Below are 17282 nucleotides of genomic sequence, written 5' to 3' on the forward strand. Positions count from 1 at the left end.
CTCACACATAATTATTCCTAGTTTGAAGAATGGTATTTTTAGATGTAATCTCGAAAGATAATTTGTAACGTTGTAGCGATGAATAACTTCATCTTGAAAATTGAAATTGAAATTTTGATTGAGTGGAGTGTTATATACCAAGGGCGTAGAAATGGGGGAAAACGGGGAGTTGTAATGAATTAATTAATTATAAATATAATATATATAATATAATATTGGTTACTCACTCTGTAGCGAAGATTAATAAAAATTTGATAAACTGATATAAGCACCACTAAAAAGTGCGATACTGTATCTTGAAAACAAAGCATTTGCGGGCTCATATTCATGGGACTTTTTATTCTTAAAATTATCCAAGGAATCTCTCATTTTCTTCCGTAACTCTAATTTAGGAATACCCAGTAGAAGGTAAGAACAACCGAATTGGAAAATTCAAACTTCGTTATCAAACTTCTTTTTCTCGCATTACAGAGTAAACGTTGTCGTCAAAATTTTTTTTTCGTTTAATTCCACACCCCCCCCCCCCTCCAAAAATACAAAGATCTACGTCCTTGGTATATTCTGTGACTAAAGTTCCATCATTTAACTCGTGTCCAATGGCACGCTCAGAATTGTTTACACCATATTCTGTGATATTTTGGAGTAAGAAAATTGGATAACGTCCTATACTCCATACACATGTCAAAGAGAGAATAAGATGTACGAGAAATGTCTGAACAACAAGGTGTGTGTTAGGTTTTCCTTTAATTAATCAAACGAATATGTTTCTGGAGGAGTGCTTGAAGCAGATTACGATAGACCTCAGCAAGGGCGGTTAGACAAATTGAACGGTTTCTCAAACTTGACATTTCCGTCCACTATTCACCAAAAATACATTACAATCTGTCATTGTAGCTATGAATTTTTGGTGCGTTATATTGGACCAGTTAACGAACGATGAAATCAATGAGATTATTTTTTTCAAATTCGAACTAAGTCAACAAGACAGATAAGACTTCAGCTTTTAGACATTCTGAACTATTTCTTGTAAAAAAATTCATTCGCATTCAGTGGAGAATTAATGGAATAATTAATAACTGGCTGTTAAATGTGTGTACCGGAAATATGTCCTTGAAATAAGCCATTTTCACGCAATTGCTGAAGGTCAAATCGAAGTATTTAAATTAGCCATGGCATTGAATACTATTCAACGTTTTACTTTAATTTTTCAGAGTTCATCTAACAGATGTGGATCTTTGATTGATAGATTTCGCAATTTAGTATCAAGTTTATCATATCAGGTATATTATATATTAGGCCAATTGGAAAAGTCCCCGGTCTGATGCACAGATGGCGGTGCTAGTATTAAATTCATATGATTTTTGGTTAGTATCAACCTTCAAACGATATGAGTCAAAATTTGACAGCAGGGCGACCATTAGTTTGTGAGATATTGCATTGTGAGTGTAGCTACTTTTGTTATTTGAAAAAAGATGGAAAAATTGAAATTGATTTGAAAGATCTTTTAGTTTTTCCATTTATAAATTTTATAACAGATATATTTGTAATTCATTTGTAGATTTGTCTGTGTCATCTTTCAGAGCTAAAGTCAGGGATGTAGTTTATAGGGATCAGTGCGGGCTCAGTAATCAGTAATTCTCTCTTTTTTTTTTTGACACATATGACTCACTTATAATTAAATTTTGAAATCAGAAAGTTATTGAAATTTTTTCTTTGTGTTATGTCACTTTTTTTTTTCTTTTTCAATCATTATTGTCTCGAGATGTATAAAGCTTTTTTTCATATATTTTTCGTCAGGGTTTGAGTGGAAGAGCAGGGGTGTATGGCTTCATCACCATCTGAACTCCGCCCTGTGATTGATTTTTTCTGATGTTTTTTTTTTGGAATTGTAATATTTTTTATTCTCTTCAATGAAGGCATTATTATTATTATTATCATTATTATTAAAAGAATTTCGTGTGCTGATAAAATATTGCTTTTTGAAAGGAAAAACTACGATTGAAGCAAAATCTTGGCTTGATGATGAGTTTTCGGGGCCTGCACCAGGAAAATCAACCATCATTGATTGGTATGCTGAGTTTAAGCATGGTGAAATGAGCACCGAAGACTGCGAATGCAGTAGACGCCCAAAAAAAGCTGTTACCGACGAAAAAATCAAAAAAGTTCACAAAATCATTTTGAATGACCGTAAAGTGAAGTTGATCGAGATAGCAGACATTGTGAAGATATCATCTGAACGTGTACATAATATCATTCACGAATATTTGTACATAAAAAAGGTGTGTGCATAATGGGTGCTTCGGGAGCTCACAATTGATCAAAAGCAACAACGTGTTAATGATTCTGAGCAGGAAGTCGAATCGACAGTAAGCTGAGTGTACTGCACACAATGAACCGAATCCAAAGCGCGGAAAAGCACAACAGTCATCTGGCAAGCTTATGGCAGCAGTATTCTGGGATGCGCAAGGTATAATATTCATTGATTACCTCCAAAAAGGCCAGACCATCAACAGCGATTATTATATAGCGTTAATGGATCGTTTAAAGGATCAAATCGTTAAAAAACGGCCCCATTTGAAGAAAAAAGTGCTGTTTCATTAAGACAATGCACTGTATCACAAATCAATGAAAACAATGGCAAGATTGCATGAATTGGGCTTCGAATTGCTTCTGCATCCACGGTTTTCACCAGATCTGTCCACCAGCGACTTTTTCCTGTTCTCAGACCTCAGAAGAATGATCGCTGGAAAGAAATTTAGCCCAATGAAGAAGTAATCGCCGAAACTGGGGCCTCTTTCGAAGTGAAAGACAAATCGTACTACAAAAATGATATGGAAAAGTTTTAATTTCGTTATAATCGCTATGTCGCCCTCAAAGGCTACTATATTGAATAATAAAATCGAATTTTGCCAAAAAAAGTGTGTTTTACGGTAGACCGGGGACTTTTCAATTGGCCTGTTAATAATTGAATAGAAAAAAAAAAATTTTTAATCTGCCAGGAGAATTGATTTCAAGCACTTGAAGAAACTTCCATCTAGAATTTTTTGAGGATAAATCAAGAACTCGATAGTTTGAGCAAATAAATACACGAATAATCAACATAAATCTCCTGACAGAATGTCGATGCTTTTCTACAATTTTTTATTGTTTATCAATATAATGTTGAGTTAAATGTGGAATGTGGTCATACAATCTAATTTTTGGCTATTGAGTAATTAAAGAGATATTTCACCGAGTATTTGACTGCTCAACTTTTGTTTAAGATTCGAATATTTCCTTGATTTTCCGTCTAAATATCTACATAAATCTGCATCCATGTTTTCTTTTCACCCTGAATGATATTAAAACGTTTTCATGCGCTAATTCAAGATTTAAATTTTTCCACTTTCAACAATTTCCACGTACCTATTGAAACAAAACAACAGAATAACAAATTTAACAACCTGACATGCATCTGACGCTCCATCACTCGCCTCTGATCCTCCCGGACCATTTCGGAATTCCGCAGGGGCCTCTAATATAGGTTCTTCAGATTCCTTACAAACTAATCGAGCACTCGCGGGAACCAGAGAACAGGACGTGATGTCAAAACAGCTCTTATCTCCCAATTCCGCTAGTAAAAAACTTTGGACCGCTTCGCGGAAATAGAAGTGTTCCTGGCCAGAACAAAAGTCGCTTCCGGCGTTTTCCACGGAATCTGTTGGAATCTCTAGTGGCGAGGGAGGTGCGGGGTCAATTCGGTCCCCATCTGGAGGATTCGATCTTTCGAAGTTGTCGCTAGGTGATAACCAACTTCCTTCCACTTTCGTGTCTCTATCGACTTGAGTATCTGGACCGTCTTTGGATCTGTTAGAATCATTGTCCTCTTTGGATATTAGAAGAGTTTCCAGAGATTTTCTCAAGCTGTGAATACCAGAAAGATCTTCGAGCTTTGTTCTTATTAATTCGATTTCACTTGAAGATTGATATTTGGCGACTAAATCTGGATCAACAGAGATTTCGGAGTTCGAAATACTTTCGTACAGTCCACCATCAACAACGTCTTCATCGTTAGATTTAACAGGATTCCCTGAAAAATTCCGCTCTGCATTCAATGGTCCATCTTCCTTGCTCGTTCCTTCAACATTTTCAGAAGGTTTCTTAACCATTTGCGTCCTGACCTGACGTACAGGTATTCTCGAAGATTTTCTCTCGTCGCTCTTTTTATTCTCAGTGAGTTCGTTCCAGTTTTCCCTAACCTGATAATCCGTCGTTTCGAATTCCAGTTCTTCCTCGATTACAGAAAGGAAATTCAATTCTCCCAAAAATTCCATATTTCAATCAGCGGAAAATTTAGATAAGGGACTTTCCGATTATGGTAGGAGAGTTTTTCGACTGAACTCCGAGATTGGTGTTTTATGCGGCTGGAGGATTTCCATAATTCTCTCTGGTCGTCGTATCTGGAAAGGAAAAAAAAATAAGCTGATTGCTGACCACAAATTTTCACATAGAACACAATTTCTGGATAAACAAGCAGTTGAATTATAGTATTTCTGAGTGAAGGTATTGATTATTCCCATGATTCCAAATATAAACATGATATTATAGAACTTATGGTTTGAATAATAATCAAACCGATAGATATAAGATGATCTTAATATAGAAAGAAATAACAATAAATTTCATGTTCAACGATTGGATTTGTCGAAAAATTAAACAATGAAAACCCTTTGGAAGATTTCTTCCATTGTTCTTGGTTCTGCAAGTTTCTGAACTGAGAAATATTACTAATAACTGTGCGAATCATTGAGGAAAACAAGATTTCACTGGCTTACAGTCAATAATTCATTGAAGTTTTGATATTTTTCACAACAATTGGAAATGGCAATGATTGTACCTATATGTATATAAAAAAGTGACCCAAAGATATTTGATAACTACAGGCTGATCAGCTTGTTGAATAGTTCCTCTGAAATATTTGAGTAAGTAATGTTTCGCAGATTGACATCTTTTATAAAATCAAGTAATATGTTCAGCGAGACTACGTAGAGGGCAGGTCGACACAAACTGCAATCTTCCAATTTTTTTAAGATATAATTGGCAATTTTGAGAGCAAGAAAATGCCTTTGTACCTATTTCTTTGATAATTGAAAGAATATGATTGTTTAGACCTAGAAATGCCATATTCCATATTGCTAGCTGTATCAATATGGTTTGAGTGGTTTGAAAGGTTCAAATTATATTTAACAAATCGACAACAGAGGGTACTTATCAACAGTAATGATACCCGTCATCAGTCAGGGAGCCTGAATACCAGAAATGGAGTTCCACAGGGAAACATTGCTGGACCATTGTTATTCGTTGTATTTGTATGTTAATGATCTTCTTCATACAACTTCCCTGGAGAATAGGTAATTGGAGAGGCTAGCAATTTGATGCTGAGAGCCAGTGGCTGGTTTTATTCAAAATCGGTTAATATTGAACGAATCTGAGACCAACAACATTCAACTATGTATTCAAAACGAAACAGCCATGTTTTGACTAATAAACGACACCACTTCAACCATAAACAAGGTTACAAGATTCCTTATGTTAATGAATCATGGAATGTCCATGTTGATTATCTCTATTCGATATTGGTTAACTTATAGCATCAGGGTTTTGTCAAGATATAGAATATACAACTATTAAATCACAAGGGATGGTATATTTTGCCTACTTTGAGTCTCTTGTACGCTGAAATCATCTTCTAGGGCAGTAGAGCCAAAAATGAGAGTGTTCATTATTCATAATAGACTGCGCAGGACTTTGCTTCGTTTGGAATAAGTATAGGTCATGTATTTGAAACTATCAACATACACATACCTTCTAAAGAGCAGAGTATCACTATTTGTGAATCGAGAAGGTGGCAAAAAATTAAATTTTCAATTAAAAGGATAAGAAAACAATATTCAGCTCAGTTCGGGGAAAAAGTGGTCAAAAATGTGATGCTTCGACAGCTTCTGAAACTTCGGAATTCGGAGAAATCCAATGTAGACTAAGAATTCACGACCGAGAAAGTTGGAATAAACAAAAAGTTCTCAATTAGTTTAGCGTGATCATGTTTATGACTATATAAATTCCATAAAACATAAAAGTTTAAGACATCTAGGTATTTTTATATAAAATCATCCCGAATATCCAAAATTATTTGTGAACGCTCCAAGTGGTTGATACCAGAATCTCACTAGGTAGTATGTATGGCTTTATTTCATATCCAAAGTGAAAATAAAAAAAAAATACGTTTTTCGCGAAATCATAATATAAAATAAACTGTGTCCGTAAAGTATGGAATAAATTCATTTTTAACTAAACAGACCATTTTAAGAAATAATCCTGAAACACGTCGATTTTTTATTTTAATCTACCGTATTTTAAAATGAAAATCTCATTACAGGGTGAATTACTTTCGAGTAATGACGTCACCGTCATGTTATGTAAATGGAACACCCCCATTTTGTCTCAAATTTCCGATCACTCTAGCTGAGCTGATTCCAAAAATGTATCACATGTTGATGCCAATTGGTACAGGGTCGACAAAAATACAATAGTTTTGTGTGTGCTCATAAAGTAACGCGTAACATTCTTTATTAGTTAAATTAACAATATTATCAAAAATACTTATTGTCTAGCGGCAATTGGTTAGAATGTAATTACATTTTTAGGTTAATAAAAATGTATGAAAATAAGAAATAATTTCTTTCGTATTCTGTCTGCTAGACCACAAATACCAAACATGTTTGGAAACAACTTAATTTTATTAATCTAAAAATGTAACAACTACAGGGTGTTACATTCAAACCGATTGCCGCTAGAGAATAAGTATTTTTGATAATATAGTTAATTTAACTAATAAAGAATGTTACGTGTTACTTTATGAGCACACACAAAACTATTGTATTTTTATCCACCCTGTACCAATTGGAATCAACATGTGATACATTTTTGGAATCAGCTCAGCTAGAGTAATAGGAAAATTGAGACAAAATTCCATTTAAAAGAAATGACGGTGGCGTCATTACTCGAAAGTAGTTCACCCTGTATATTAGATTATTATTTTAAAATAAGTTAAATTGAAATAAAAATCGACGTGTTTCAGGATTATTTCTTAAAATGGTCTGCTTAGCTAAAAATGAATTTGTTCCATTCTTAATGGACACAGTGTATATATATTCTTTTTATAAAGAGCGATACAAATTGTTAATTTCAAACAATGGAGCATATGTGTCATACTCGCTCTGCTCGCCGAAGGGGCTCCGCCCCTTGGACCCCGTCACTATGCCGGTAGATCCTTCACTGGGTATCCCTCTAGAAAATAAAAGATTTTTTTCGGAAACCATGTATCGTTAGCTGATTTTAGACGATTCACTCGGTATCCTATGCTGATTCTAGGGTAGAATTCTATAAGACTTCTTTCCTAGAACATACCGGTTCGCCCTTGCTCACATGAAAATATTTGATGCAAATAACTTTCCATGACGACAAACCAAGGGCGGTCCTAGCCTTAAATTTTGAGGGGGTTCGCCGTTAAGGGTTTCGAGTTTTTCTATGGGACCAAATCCCAGATTACACCGATATCGAGCTTAACCTCTCAAAAATATTTATATTTAGATATTTATATGAATATTTATACAGGGTGTTTCAAGTTCGAAGGCCTATTAGACGTTTCTGGAGAACGGGGCCGATTTGAAATCTGAAAATTCAGAATATGACATTGTTCATGATGCCCTATTCAGCTAAAATATTTTAGAAGTTCTGGCACTTCCGGTTATACAAGAATTAAAAAAAAATTCTTCGAAAAAAACATTTTTTTTCATTTGGTGTCTCAGATATTATGAAGATTTCCATTCTCAATTACTCTCTGCTAAAATTATTGCGTTAGTTCTCATAGTTTTCAAAATATTAAGAAAAAACCGTAAAAAAGAGAGAATTTCCATAGTCACTATCACGTGAATTATTTTCACTGTGAATATCCTATGCGTATACTCAATTCACTTTCACAAACTAGAATGATGTTGGAATATCGTGCATATCTTGAATTTGAAAAATATCATCACAGGGTGTTTCAAATATTGTGCCAAAAATTGTGAACAAAATTTGATCATAACTTTCGATTTTCAAATCAGAACCCTATTTTTTTGTGATTTCGTTGAATTCTACGGTAAAAATAAGGGTAGTGTTCAAACATGATTATGCTCTCAAATTCAATAATTCAAGAGTTATTCCAGATTTTATGAATTTATGTTATACGTAGGGTCAATTTCATTCAATCTGTTTCTAGAGTGCGTTTCAAATATTCAATTATTTCAAAGTGACAGGTGTACTCATTATTGAATCTAGTAGATTATAATTTGATGATATGAATCCCCGTTATTCAAATAATGAAATTCTGGATCTATTCCATATCCACGGTGAATGCAACAGAATTGTTTCGAGAACTTGTCGAGCATTCAATCAGAAATATCCACATTTACCACCAATTGACGAGAAGATAATTCGGAAGGATGTTTCAAACTTTCTGTTACTCCCTTTTCATCACCACGCTGATTTTTTCCTGAATTCATAAAATGTATTTCTACCGCTTTTTCATATGAATAGAATTGGCACACAGGAGTCCTGCATGATTTTATTTCATTTGGTAGGTATAGAGGTTTTTTTCTTCTAGGTAGGTACTCCATCCAGTATAATGGATATTCATGAAGTATGCAACATCCTTTCAAGTAGATGAGGAAATTTCTGATTTAAAATTTGATGAGTTCTACCAATAATTCTATTGCATTCATCGTGAATATGGAATTAGATATTTATAATACAAGTGCAGAACTTATTGATATTCTTCCAAGAGTTCAGAATGACCGAGTGGTAGAATGAGGCTTCTGTACGAGTTTTAAACATTATGTTCCCGAATTCACTGCCTTTTTATTGAAATTGACGGAAATTTCCATAAATATCTATTAGTGATTTTTGCATTGAAAAATGTTGGTTGGTAGAACAGTTTTCTGTATCACAAATTTGACAAATAATAGATAAATCCGTTCCAGTCTATTTTGTTCCACAAAATGTGCCGGAAAGAACTGATTTGCCACATAGTTAGAGAAAAGTATATCCAGAATTTTGTCATTTGAATATCGGAAATTCAATTCGTGAAATCAAATTAGTGAAGCTTTGATAATGAAAATACCTGTCACATGTAAAGTAATTAGATATTTAAATTTCTATGGTCATGCTAGTCTGCCTGGAAACAGATCGAATAAAATTGACCCTACGTATAACATAAATTCATAAAATCTCAAATAACTCTTGAATTATTGAATTTGAGAGCATAATCACGTTTGGACACTACTCTTATTTTTTACCGCAGAATCCAGCGAAATCACAAAAAAATAGGGTTCTGATTTGAAAATCGAAACTTATGATCAAATTTTGTTCACAATTTTTGGTACCCTGTGATGATATTTCTCAAATTCAAGATATGCACGATGTTCCAACATCATTTTAGTTTGAGAAAGTGAATTGAAATAGGCATAGGATATTCACAGTAAAAATAATTCAGGTAATTGTGACTAAGGAAATTCTCTCTTTTTTACGGTTTTTCCTTGATATTTTGAAAACTATGAGGACTAACACAATAATTTTAGCAAAGAGTAATTGAGAATGGAAATCTCGATAATATCTGAGACATAAAATGAAAAAAAAGTTTGTTTTGAAAAAAAAATTTTTAATTCTTATATAACCGGAAGCGCCTGAACTTCGAAAATATTTTAGCTGAACAATGTCATATTCCGAAATTTCAGATTTAGGCGTACAACTTTGCTCTTGCCGTTTTGCAATAGCTGGCTGTAACGGTAAGTGGTAGTCGAAATAAATATATCGTAGATGTCATACAATAAGTTTAGTTATTTGTGAACATAACGCCATCGACATGTTAGTCGATTTGTGTCTGCATCATAAAGTTATTCACGATTAACCATGTCAGCTTACGAGTCAAATTCTCGTCATTTGAGGGAGGTTTTAATTTTCTACTGAAATATGAATAAATCTGCGGCTGAGGCTCATCGAATGCTCTCAAATACCTATGGTGAGGCCGCTATTAGTGAAAGAACGTGCCGAGAGTGGTTTCAACGCTTCAAGAATGGTTATTTTGATGTCGAAGACCAGCATCGCGGTGGAAGAGAGAAGGTTTTTGAAGATGCAGAATTGGAGGCAATACTTGATCAAGACTCATTTCAAACGCAACAATAATTGACAGGATCATTAGGACTACAAGCCATTTCAAAACGCCTGAAAGTCATAGGCATGATTCAGAAACAAGAAAAGTGGGTGCCGTACGAGTTGAAGCCGGGAGGTGTTTGAACGGAGTTTGTTTGTTTGTGAACAGCTGCTTTCGAGGCAAAGACGGAAGGAATTTCTGCATCGGATTGGGACTGGAGACGAAAAACGGGTTCATTACGATAATCCCAAGCACATAAAATCATGTGGATATCCCGGCCATGCTTCCACGTCGACGGCTAAACCGAATATTCTCGGTTCTAAGGTCATGCTCAGTATTTGGTGGGACCAGCTCGGCGTAGTGTATTATGAGTTGTTAAAACCGACTGAAACGATCACAGGCGATGGTTATCGAACGCAATCAATGCGTTTGTGTCGAGCATTGAGAGACAAACCGCCGCAATACGACGAGAGAGTAGATGAATGGATTTTACTGCATGACAATGCTCGACTCCATGTTGCGAAAGTCAAGATATACTTGAAAAAGTTGAAATGGGAATTCCTACCCCACCCGACGTATTCTCCAGACGTTGCTCCCTCGGACTATCACTTGTTTCGATCAATAGCACACAGCCTGGCTGACCAGCACTTCCTATCTTATGAAGAATTAAAAACTTGGATCGATTCGTGGATCGCTTCAAAAGATGACCAGTTTTTTCAATTCGTACGCTGCTCGAAAGATGTGAGAAAGTAAAGTGACCAGCGATGGGCAATATTTCGAATCATAAATGTATAACCAGTGTTTTACAATAAAGCCTCAAATTTCGGTAAAAAAATTTGTACGCTTATGTATTTGTTATATTATAATATATTTATTTACTTATCACGGTTTTAGCTATTCAGGTAGAAATTTAAAAAAAATAGTAAATCTATTGTTTCATATGAAAAAAAAAGAAGACAATTGGCAAGTATAACACAACATCTAATTTGGTCTATGCATCTGACAGACGTTACGTATTAAACATGATGGCCGCCGCCATATATAAACAATCGATAAAACTATCGATTTTGACGAAAAAAAGGCATTTTTATTTCAGGGAAAGCTTGAAATGTGATTAATTAATCATTTCTAACGAGAATCAGTTAATAAAATACAAGAAAACTAGCTAATAATGTGGATAACCTCACCTTCATTAGGCCAATTTCACAATTAAAAAAAAAAACTAGCTGAATTAAGGAATTTATGACAGCGGATTCGTGATCTAAGACCCAAAATAAGTAAGTCTGCAGAATTTCATCACTTTTGAATCATTATTAAAATTAATTCTATATAGTAAACATTGTTTTTCTTTTCAGAAGATGGATTATTCTCGTTTGGATGGATAATTATACAGGATATTTATTTGTCGAATATCAATTAGAAGTATCTAGAGATGTTGGACCAATTTGAGTCTGAAAATTGAGATTAAAGCTTCAAATTATTAACTAATTTGTAAAGAAATACACAATATTTGATCAACAATTATATAGGCTGTATATATATTTGAAGTAGTAATTAGACATTTTGAAATCTGAAATTCTCATTTCTCTAGAAATGGCAATTTCTTTCTTCTTTAAAAAATTTGGGAAAAATGCATAAGCAAAATGTGAGAGTTATTATCAGTCAATAAAGATACTACCTGAAAAAGAAACTGCATTCAATGTTTATTTTCAGTTTTGACAAATATTGAATTTTCTTAATCATTCGATAAGATCTATGAAAAGACCTATAGTGAAATTTTTTTTTTAGGAATATTCAGTATAGCTATAATGAACTGAAAAGCAGCAGAATGAATAGATCTACCTTTCAAAAACCCATGGCTTATGTTGCCTCACAAGCAATCGTAACATTTTTGAGAAATCAGGTTGTAAGAAGTCCCTCATTTCCAAGGTTCATCAATACTTTTTTCAGTTGAGCAACAAATTATTCTTCTATTCCATAATTAATTAATAAATACAATATATGATCAACAATTATATAGGGTGTATATATTTAGAATATAAGGAAGGACACCTTCTAAAAATTTGGTTAATAGTAGGTTATTTTTCATAATTTATAAACTAATACAATATATAATTTGCAATTATAAAGGTAGGTTGCATAGATTTAGAATACCAAATAGTGATTTCTATTTTGCTTACTCTTCTGTTGCATATTTCTTGAAGGTATATGGACAAAAATGATTCTTGTGGGTTCTGGTGAACGATCAAAGGGATACAGAATACAGGTAACAATGTCATCAGTCGAGATGTAGTTATCATAGATAAGGGATGATATAGAAATTTCACTAGATAATTCTCATTCAGTGGAGGACAGCTTGTAGCTCTGGGTTTTACTCAGAAGTAAATTGAACAGGGCAATTTATGTCCTATATAGTAAATAAAATTTTGACAGATATTAGTAGAAAAAGATCAACAATTGAGCATTGTATTTACAATCCAAAAATAACTTGCTAACTGTTGTTGCATTGTACGTGGATGATTTCTTTGTTTTAACTAATGTTTATTCTGAATGAATATATCTGATAGAAAATTTAAGTGATAATTTTATCATAAAGAATTAAGGGAACGCTAAAAAATGTTTAGGGATGAATATCCCTAGAAATTATGAAAAAGGTAGTATAGTAATTGTTTATATTCTTCAAATATGTATTGTAATAATTCAACATATCTGATTGTAAACACATGAAAACTCCTTTGAAAACTTAATTGAAAATTGATTCAACATAAGAGAGTTGTAATGATGAACCATATAAAAAAATTTATAGGTTTATCAACGTCTTTAGCAGTATTAACTAATCCTGATAAAGCACACTTTGTTAATCTCTTGATTCAATTTAATAATTATCTCATTATTGAACACAGGAAAAGTGCAAAACTCATTTCAAGATGCAAGTAAAAAAAGATCATCGTTCAATGTTTACTTCAGGACCTGTGTTCAGTATTTGAAATGACTGCCTCGGTACTAAAATTGTGACTTGATTTTTTCAAATGTTAACTTTGGATCTGAATCAATGAATAATTTAATTTTTACCAAAATGAAAAGCAATTACTAAATCAGTAGGATAGCATTTTTGAACTGACCATATAGTACCTATTCCTATAACGATTAAAAGATTGGAAACTTTAGTGAACAAATAGGTATATACATTTTTATAAAAGTTTAATCATTCATTCATGACATGGCAAGTATTAATAAATAGTTACCTTTTAAAGTATTTTATACCTACATTGAATTGCTGGAAAATTTATACCAATTTCAAAAGTAACTGCCATGTCAAAATTCTTCATATACTGAATGATCCTTCAAATTTTATTTTTGTCGTAACATTTTGACTAGTAATTCAAGTGAAAAATTTGAACTGATTTTATATATGTATATAGTATAGCTATAAATGAACAACCTGAAAAGAGACAGAATGAATAGACTTGCCTTTCGAATACCCATGGCTTATGTTACCTCATAAGCAAATTTAATATCTAGATAGAACCTTTTTGAGAAATCAGGTTATAAGTTTGAGAGTCTCTCAATTTCCAAGGTTTCAGTTGAACGACAAACAATATTATGATAATATAACAGGGTATATATGGTTGAAATTATTCGTATGAAAGATTTCACAACGATTTGATTTCTTCATTATAAATTCAACAGCACTGCACTCAAATTCTTCAAAAACTGATAGGTCACTTATATTTTTGCACTCTTCAGTCGTAAAAGTGTATATTTTAGATATTCAAAAATCACATGGAAATTTTTGAATGTCATCTGACTAACTTCGCTCTTTTTCCAGTGATAAAGCCAATTGTGAATTATCTATAAGGAGTTTTTCTATCTGTTTAATACTGTTTCATGGTAGTACAACTTTTACTCCAATCCAAGACTGAATTGACTGGGTGATTCATGTTTATTAAAAGTTTACAATTTACGAATATCGGTATTCCTATTGATGATCAGATGAAACTTCTGTTCTCTTTTGTAGTTCCATCTTCTGTCGCAATAGATTCAAATTCTCACGAAAGAGAATGTAGTTTTATAGTTTGTGGAAAATAAACTAAAAATTCCTGAAATGAAGTAACATTCATCCAATTGAATCAATATTACGAACCTGAATTGAGGAAAATGCATTCGATGATATAAATGTTCATTTCCAAATTTTGACAAATATCTATCGAATTTTCGATTCGCCGAAGACTTTGCATTTTATTTGTCGGCATTTATTTAAATATTGAATAACAATTTTGGAAACTGCAAACTTTTTCAAGAACTTTCATATATCGAAATGGAATATTTATTATTAACATGACACTGACAGCCAAATTGTCCACAGATACCACAGAAATATGGGACTTGAAATGTCAAAATGATCCGAAACACCCCGTATACTCGAAAACCGCGGGGAAAATCGAAGGTTTGGGATTTTTCCCGGGATCTGCAGACGATTTTGAGGGGGGTCTTATTCTTGTCATTTTTGCTCTAGATGGTCCCGTTTGGGCTGTGATTTTACGTTTAAAGTTTGACGTATATGTGCAAGCAGTTTTATATATACTTAGACTCGCTCTGCTCGCCGAAGGGGCTCCGCCCCTTGGACCCCGTCACTATGCCGGTAGATCCTTCACTGGGTATCCCTCTAGAAAATAAAATATTTTTTTCGGAAACCTTGTATCGTTAGCTGATTTTAGACGATTCACTCGGTATCCTATGCTGATTCTAGGGTAGAATTCTATATGACTTCTTTCCTAGAACATACCATTTCGCCCTTGCTCACATGAAAATATTTGATGCAAATAACATTCCATGACGACAAATCAAGGGCGGTCCTAGCCTTAAGTTTGAGGGGGTTCGCCGTTAAGGGTTTCGAGTTTTTCTATGGTACCAAATCCCAGATTACACCGATATCGAGCTTAACCTCTCAAAAATATTTATATTTAGATATTTATATGAATATTTATACAGGGTGTTTCAAGTTCGAAGGCCTATTAGACGTTTCTGGAGAACGGGGCCGATTTGAAATCTGAAAATTCGGAATATGACATTGTTCATGATGCCCTATTCAGCTAAAATATTTTAGAAGTTCTGGCACTTCCGGTTATACAAGAAAGATTTCCATTCTCAATTACTCTCTGCTAAAATTATTGCGTTAGTTCTCATAGTTTTCAAAATATTAAGAAAAAACCGTAAAAAAGAGAGAATTTCCATAGTCACTATCACGTGAATTATTTTCACTGTGAATATCCTATGCGTATACTCAATTCACTTTCACAAACTAGAATGATGTTGGAATATCGTGCATATCTTGAATTTGAAAAATATCATCACAGGGTGTTTCAAATATTGTGCCAAAAATTGTGAACAAAATTTGATCATAACTTTCGATTTTCAAATCAGAACCCTATTTTTTTTGTGATTTCGTTGAATTCTACGGTAAAAATAAGGGTAGTGTTCAAACATAATTATGCTCTCAAATTCAAATAATTGACAGGATCATTAGGACTACAAGCCATTTCAAAACGCCTGAAAGTCATAGGAATGATTCAGAAACAAGAAAAGTGGGTGCCGTACGAGTTGAAGCCGGGAGGTGTTTGAACGGAGTTTGTTTGTTTGTGAACAGCTGCTTTCGAGGCAAAGACGGAAGGAATTTCTGCATCGGATTGGGACTGGAGACGAAAAACGGGTTCATTACGATAATCCCAAGCACATAAAATCATGTGGATATCCCGGCCATGCTTCCACGTCGACTGCTAAACCGAATATTCTCGGTTCTAAGGTCATGCTCAGTATTTGGTGGGAACAGCTCGGCGTAGTGTATTATGAGTTGTTAACTGAAACGATCACAGGCGATCGTTATCGAACGCAATCAATGCGTTTGTGTCGAGCATTGAGAGACAAACCGCCGCAATACGACGAGAGAGTAGATGAATGGATTTTACTGCATGACAATGCTCGACTCCATGTTGCGAAAGTCAAGATATACTTGAAAAAGTTGAAATGGGAATTCCTACCCCACCCGACGTATTCTCCAGACGTTGCTCCCTCGGACTATCACTTGTTTCGATCAATAGCACACAGCCTGGCTGACCAGCACTTCCTATCTTATGAAGAATTAAAAACTTGTATCGATTCGTGGATCGCTTCAAAAGATGACCAGTTTTTTCAATTCGTACGCTGCCCGAAATATGTGAGAAAGTATAGTGACCAGCGATGGGCAATATTTCGAATCATAAATGTATAACCAGTGTTTTACAATAAAGCCTCAAATTTCGGTAAAAAAATTTGTACGCTTATGTATTTGTTATATTATAATATATTTATTTACTTATCACGGTTTTAGCCATTCAGGCAGAAATTAAAAAAAAAATAGTAAATCTATTGTTTCATATGAAAAAAAAAGAAGACAATTGGCAAGTATAACACAAAATCTAATTTGGTCTGTGAACCCTTTGAAAACCTTGTAATCACAGCGTCCTCGTCAACATCAATGTCCCTGTATATGTTCAGGAGGACTAAACTGAATCCGATGCCAATATCGAAAAAACCAGAATAACACTATATGAACTACCATTTATTCATTTCGAAAATAAATTTGCCGAATTTTCTGCTCGAATAGCTGTGCGAAAATTATGAGTTTCCATACAGTTTTATAATACGTCATAATCTCAAACAATCTATTAATATGAATTTCCACCAAGTAAAAAACCGATCCCATCAAGAAGATCTGGCATACAGGCAACGTCGCAGATTATTTCGCATCTGACCATAGACCTAATATCCATATTAGGATATTAGGTCTATGCATCTGACAAACGTTACGTATTAAACATGATGGCCGCCGCCATATATAAACAATCGATAAAACCATCGATTTTGACGAAAAAAAAAGCATTTTTATGTCAGGGAAAGCTTGAAATGTGATTAATTAATCATTTCTTACGAGAATCAGTTAATAAAATACAAGAAAACTAGCTATTAATGTGGATAACCTCACCTTCATTAGGCCAATTTCCCAATTAAAAAAAAA

General features: G+C 33.8%; 1 protein-coding gene across 2 annotated transcripts in view; it reads right to left on the bottom strand.

Annotated features, from left to right (window-relative positions):
• The window catches only part of LOC123679011, a 293836-nt gene that overhangs the window by 116683 nt on the left and 159871 nt on the right, over nucleotides 1–17282 (bottom strand). For both annotated transcript variants that reach the window (XM_045616321.1, XM_045616322.1), the window contains one exon: nucleotides 3444–4439. In XM_045616321.1, the coding sequence (XP_045472277.1) occupies nucleotides 3444–4313 (870 nt within the window). In that variant the 5' untranslated portion in view covers nucleotides 4314–4439. The remainder of the gene's footprint in view (nucleotides 1–3443; nucleotides 4440–17282) is intronic.

This window comes from Harmonia axyridis, chromosome 4, assembly GCF_914767665.1.
Source record: "Harmonia axyridis chromosome 4, icHarAxyr1.1, whole genome shotgun sequence".
NCBI classification, from domain to species: domain Eukaryota; kingdom Metazoa; phylum Arthropoda; class Insecta; order Coleoptera; family Coccinellidae; genus Harmonia; species Harmonia axyridis.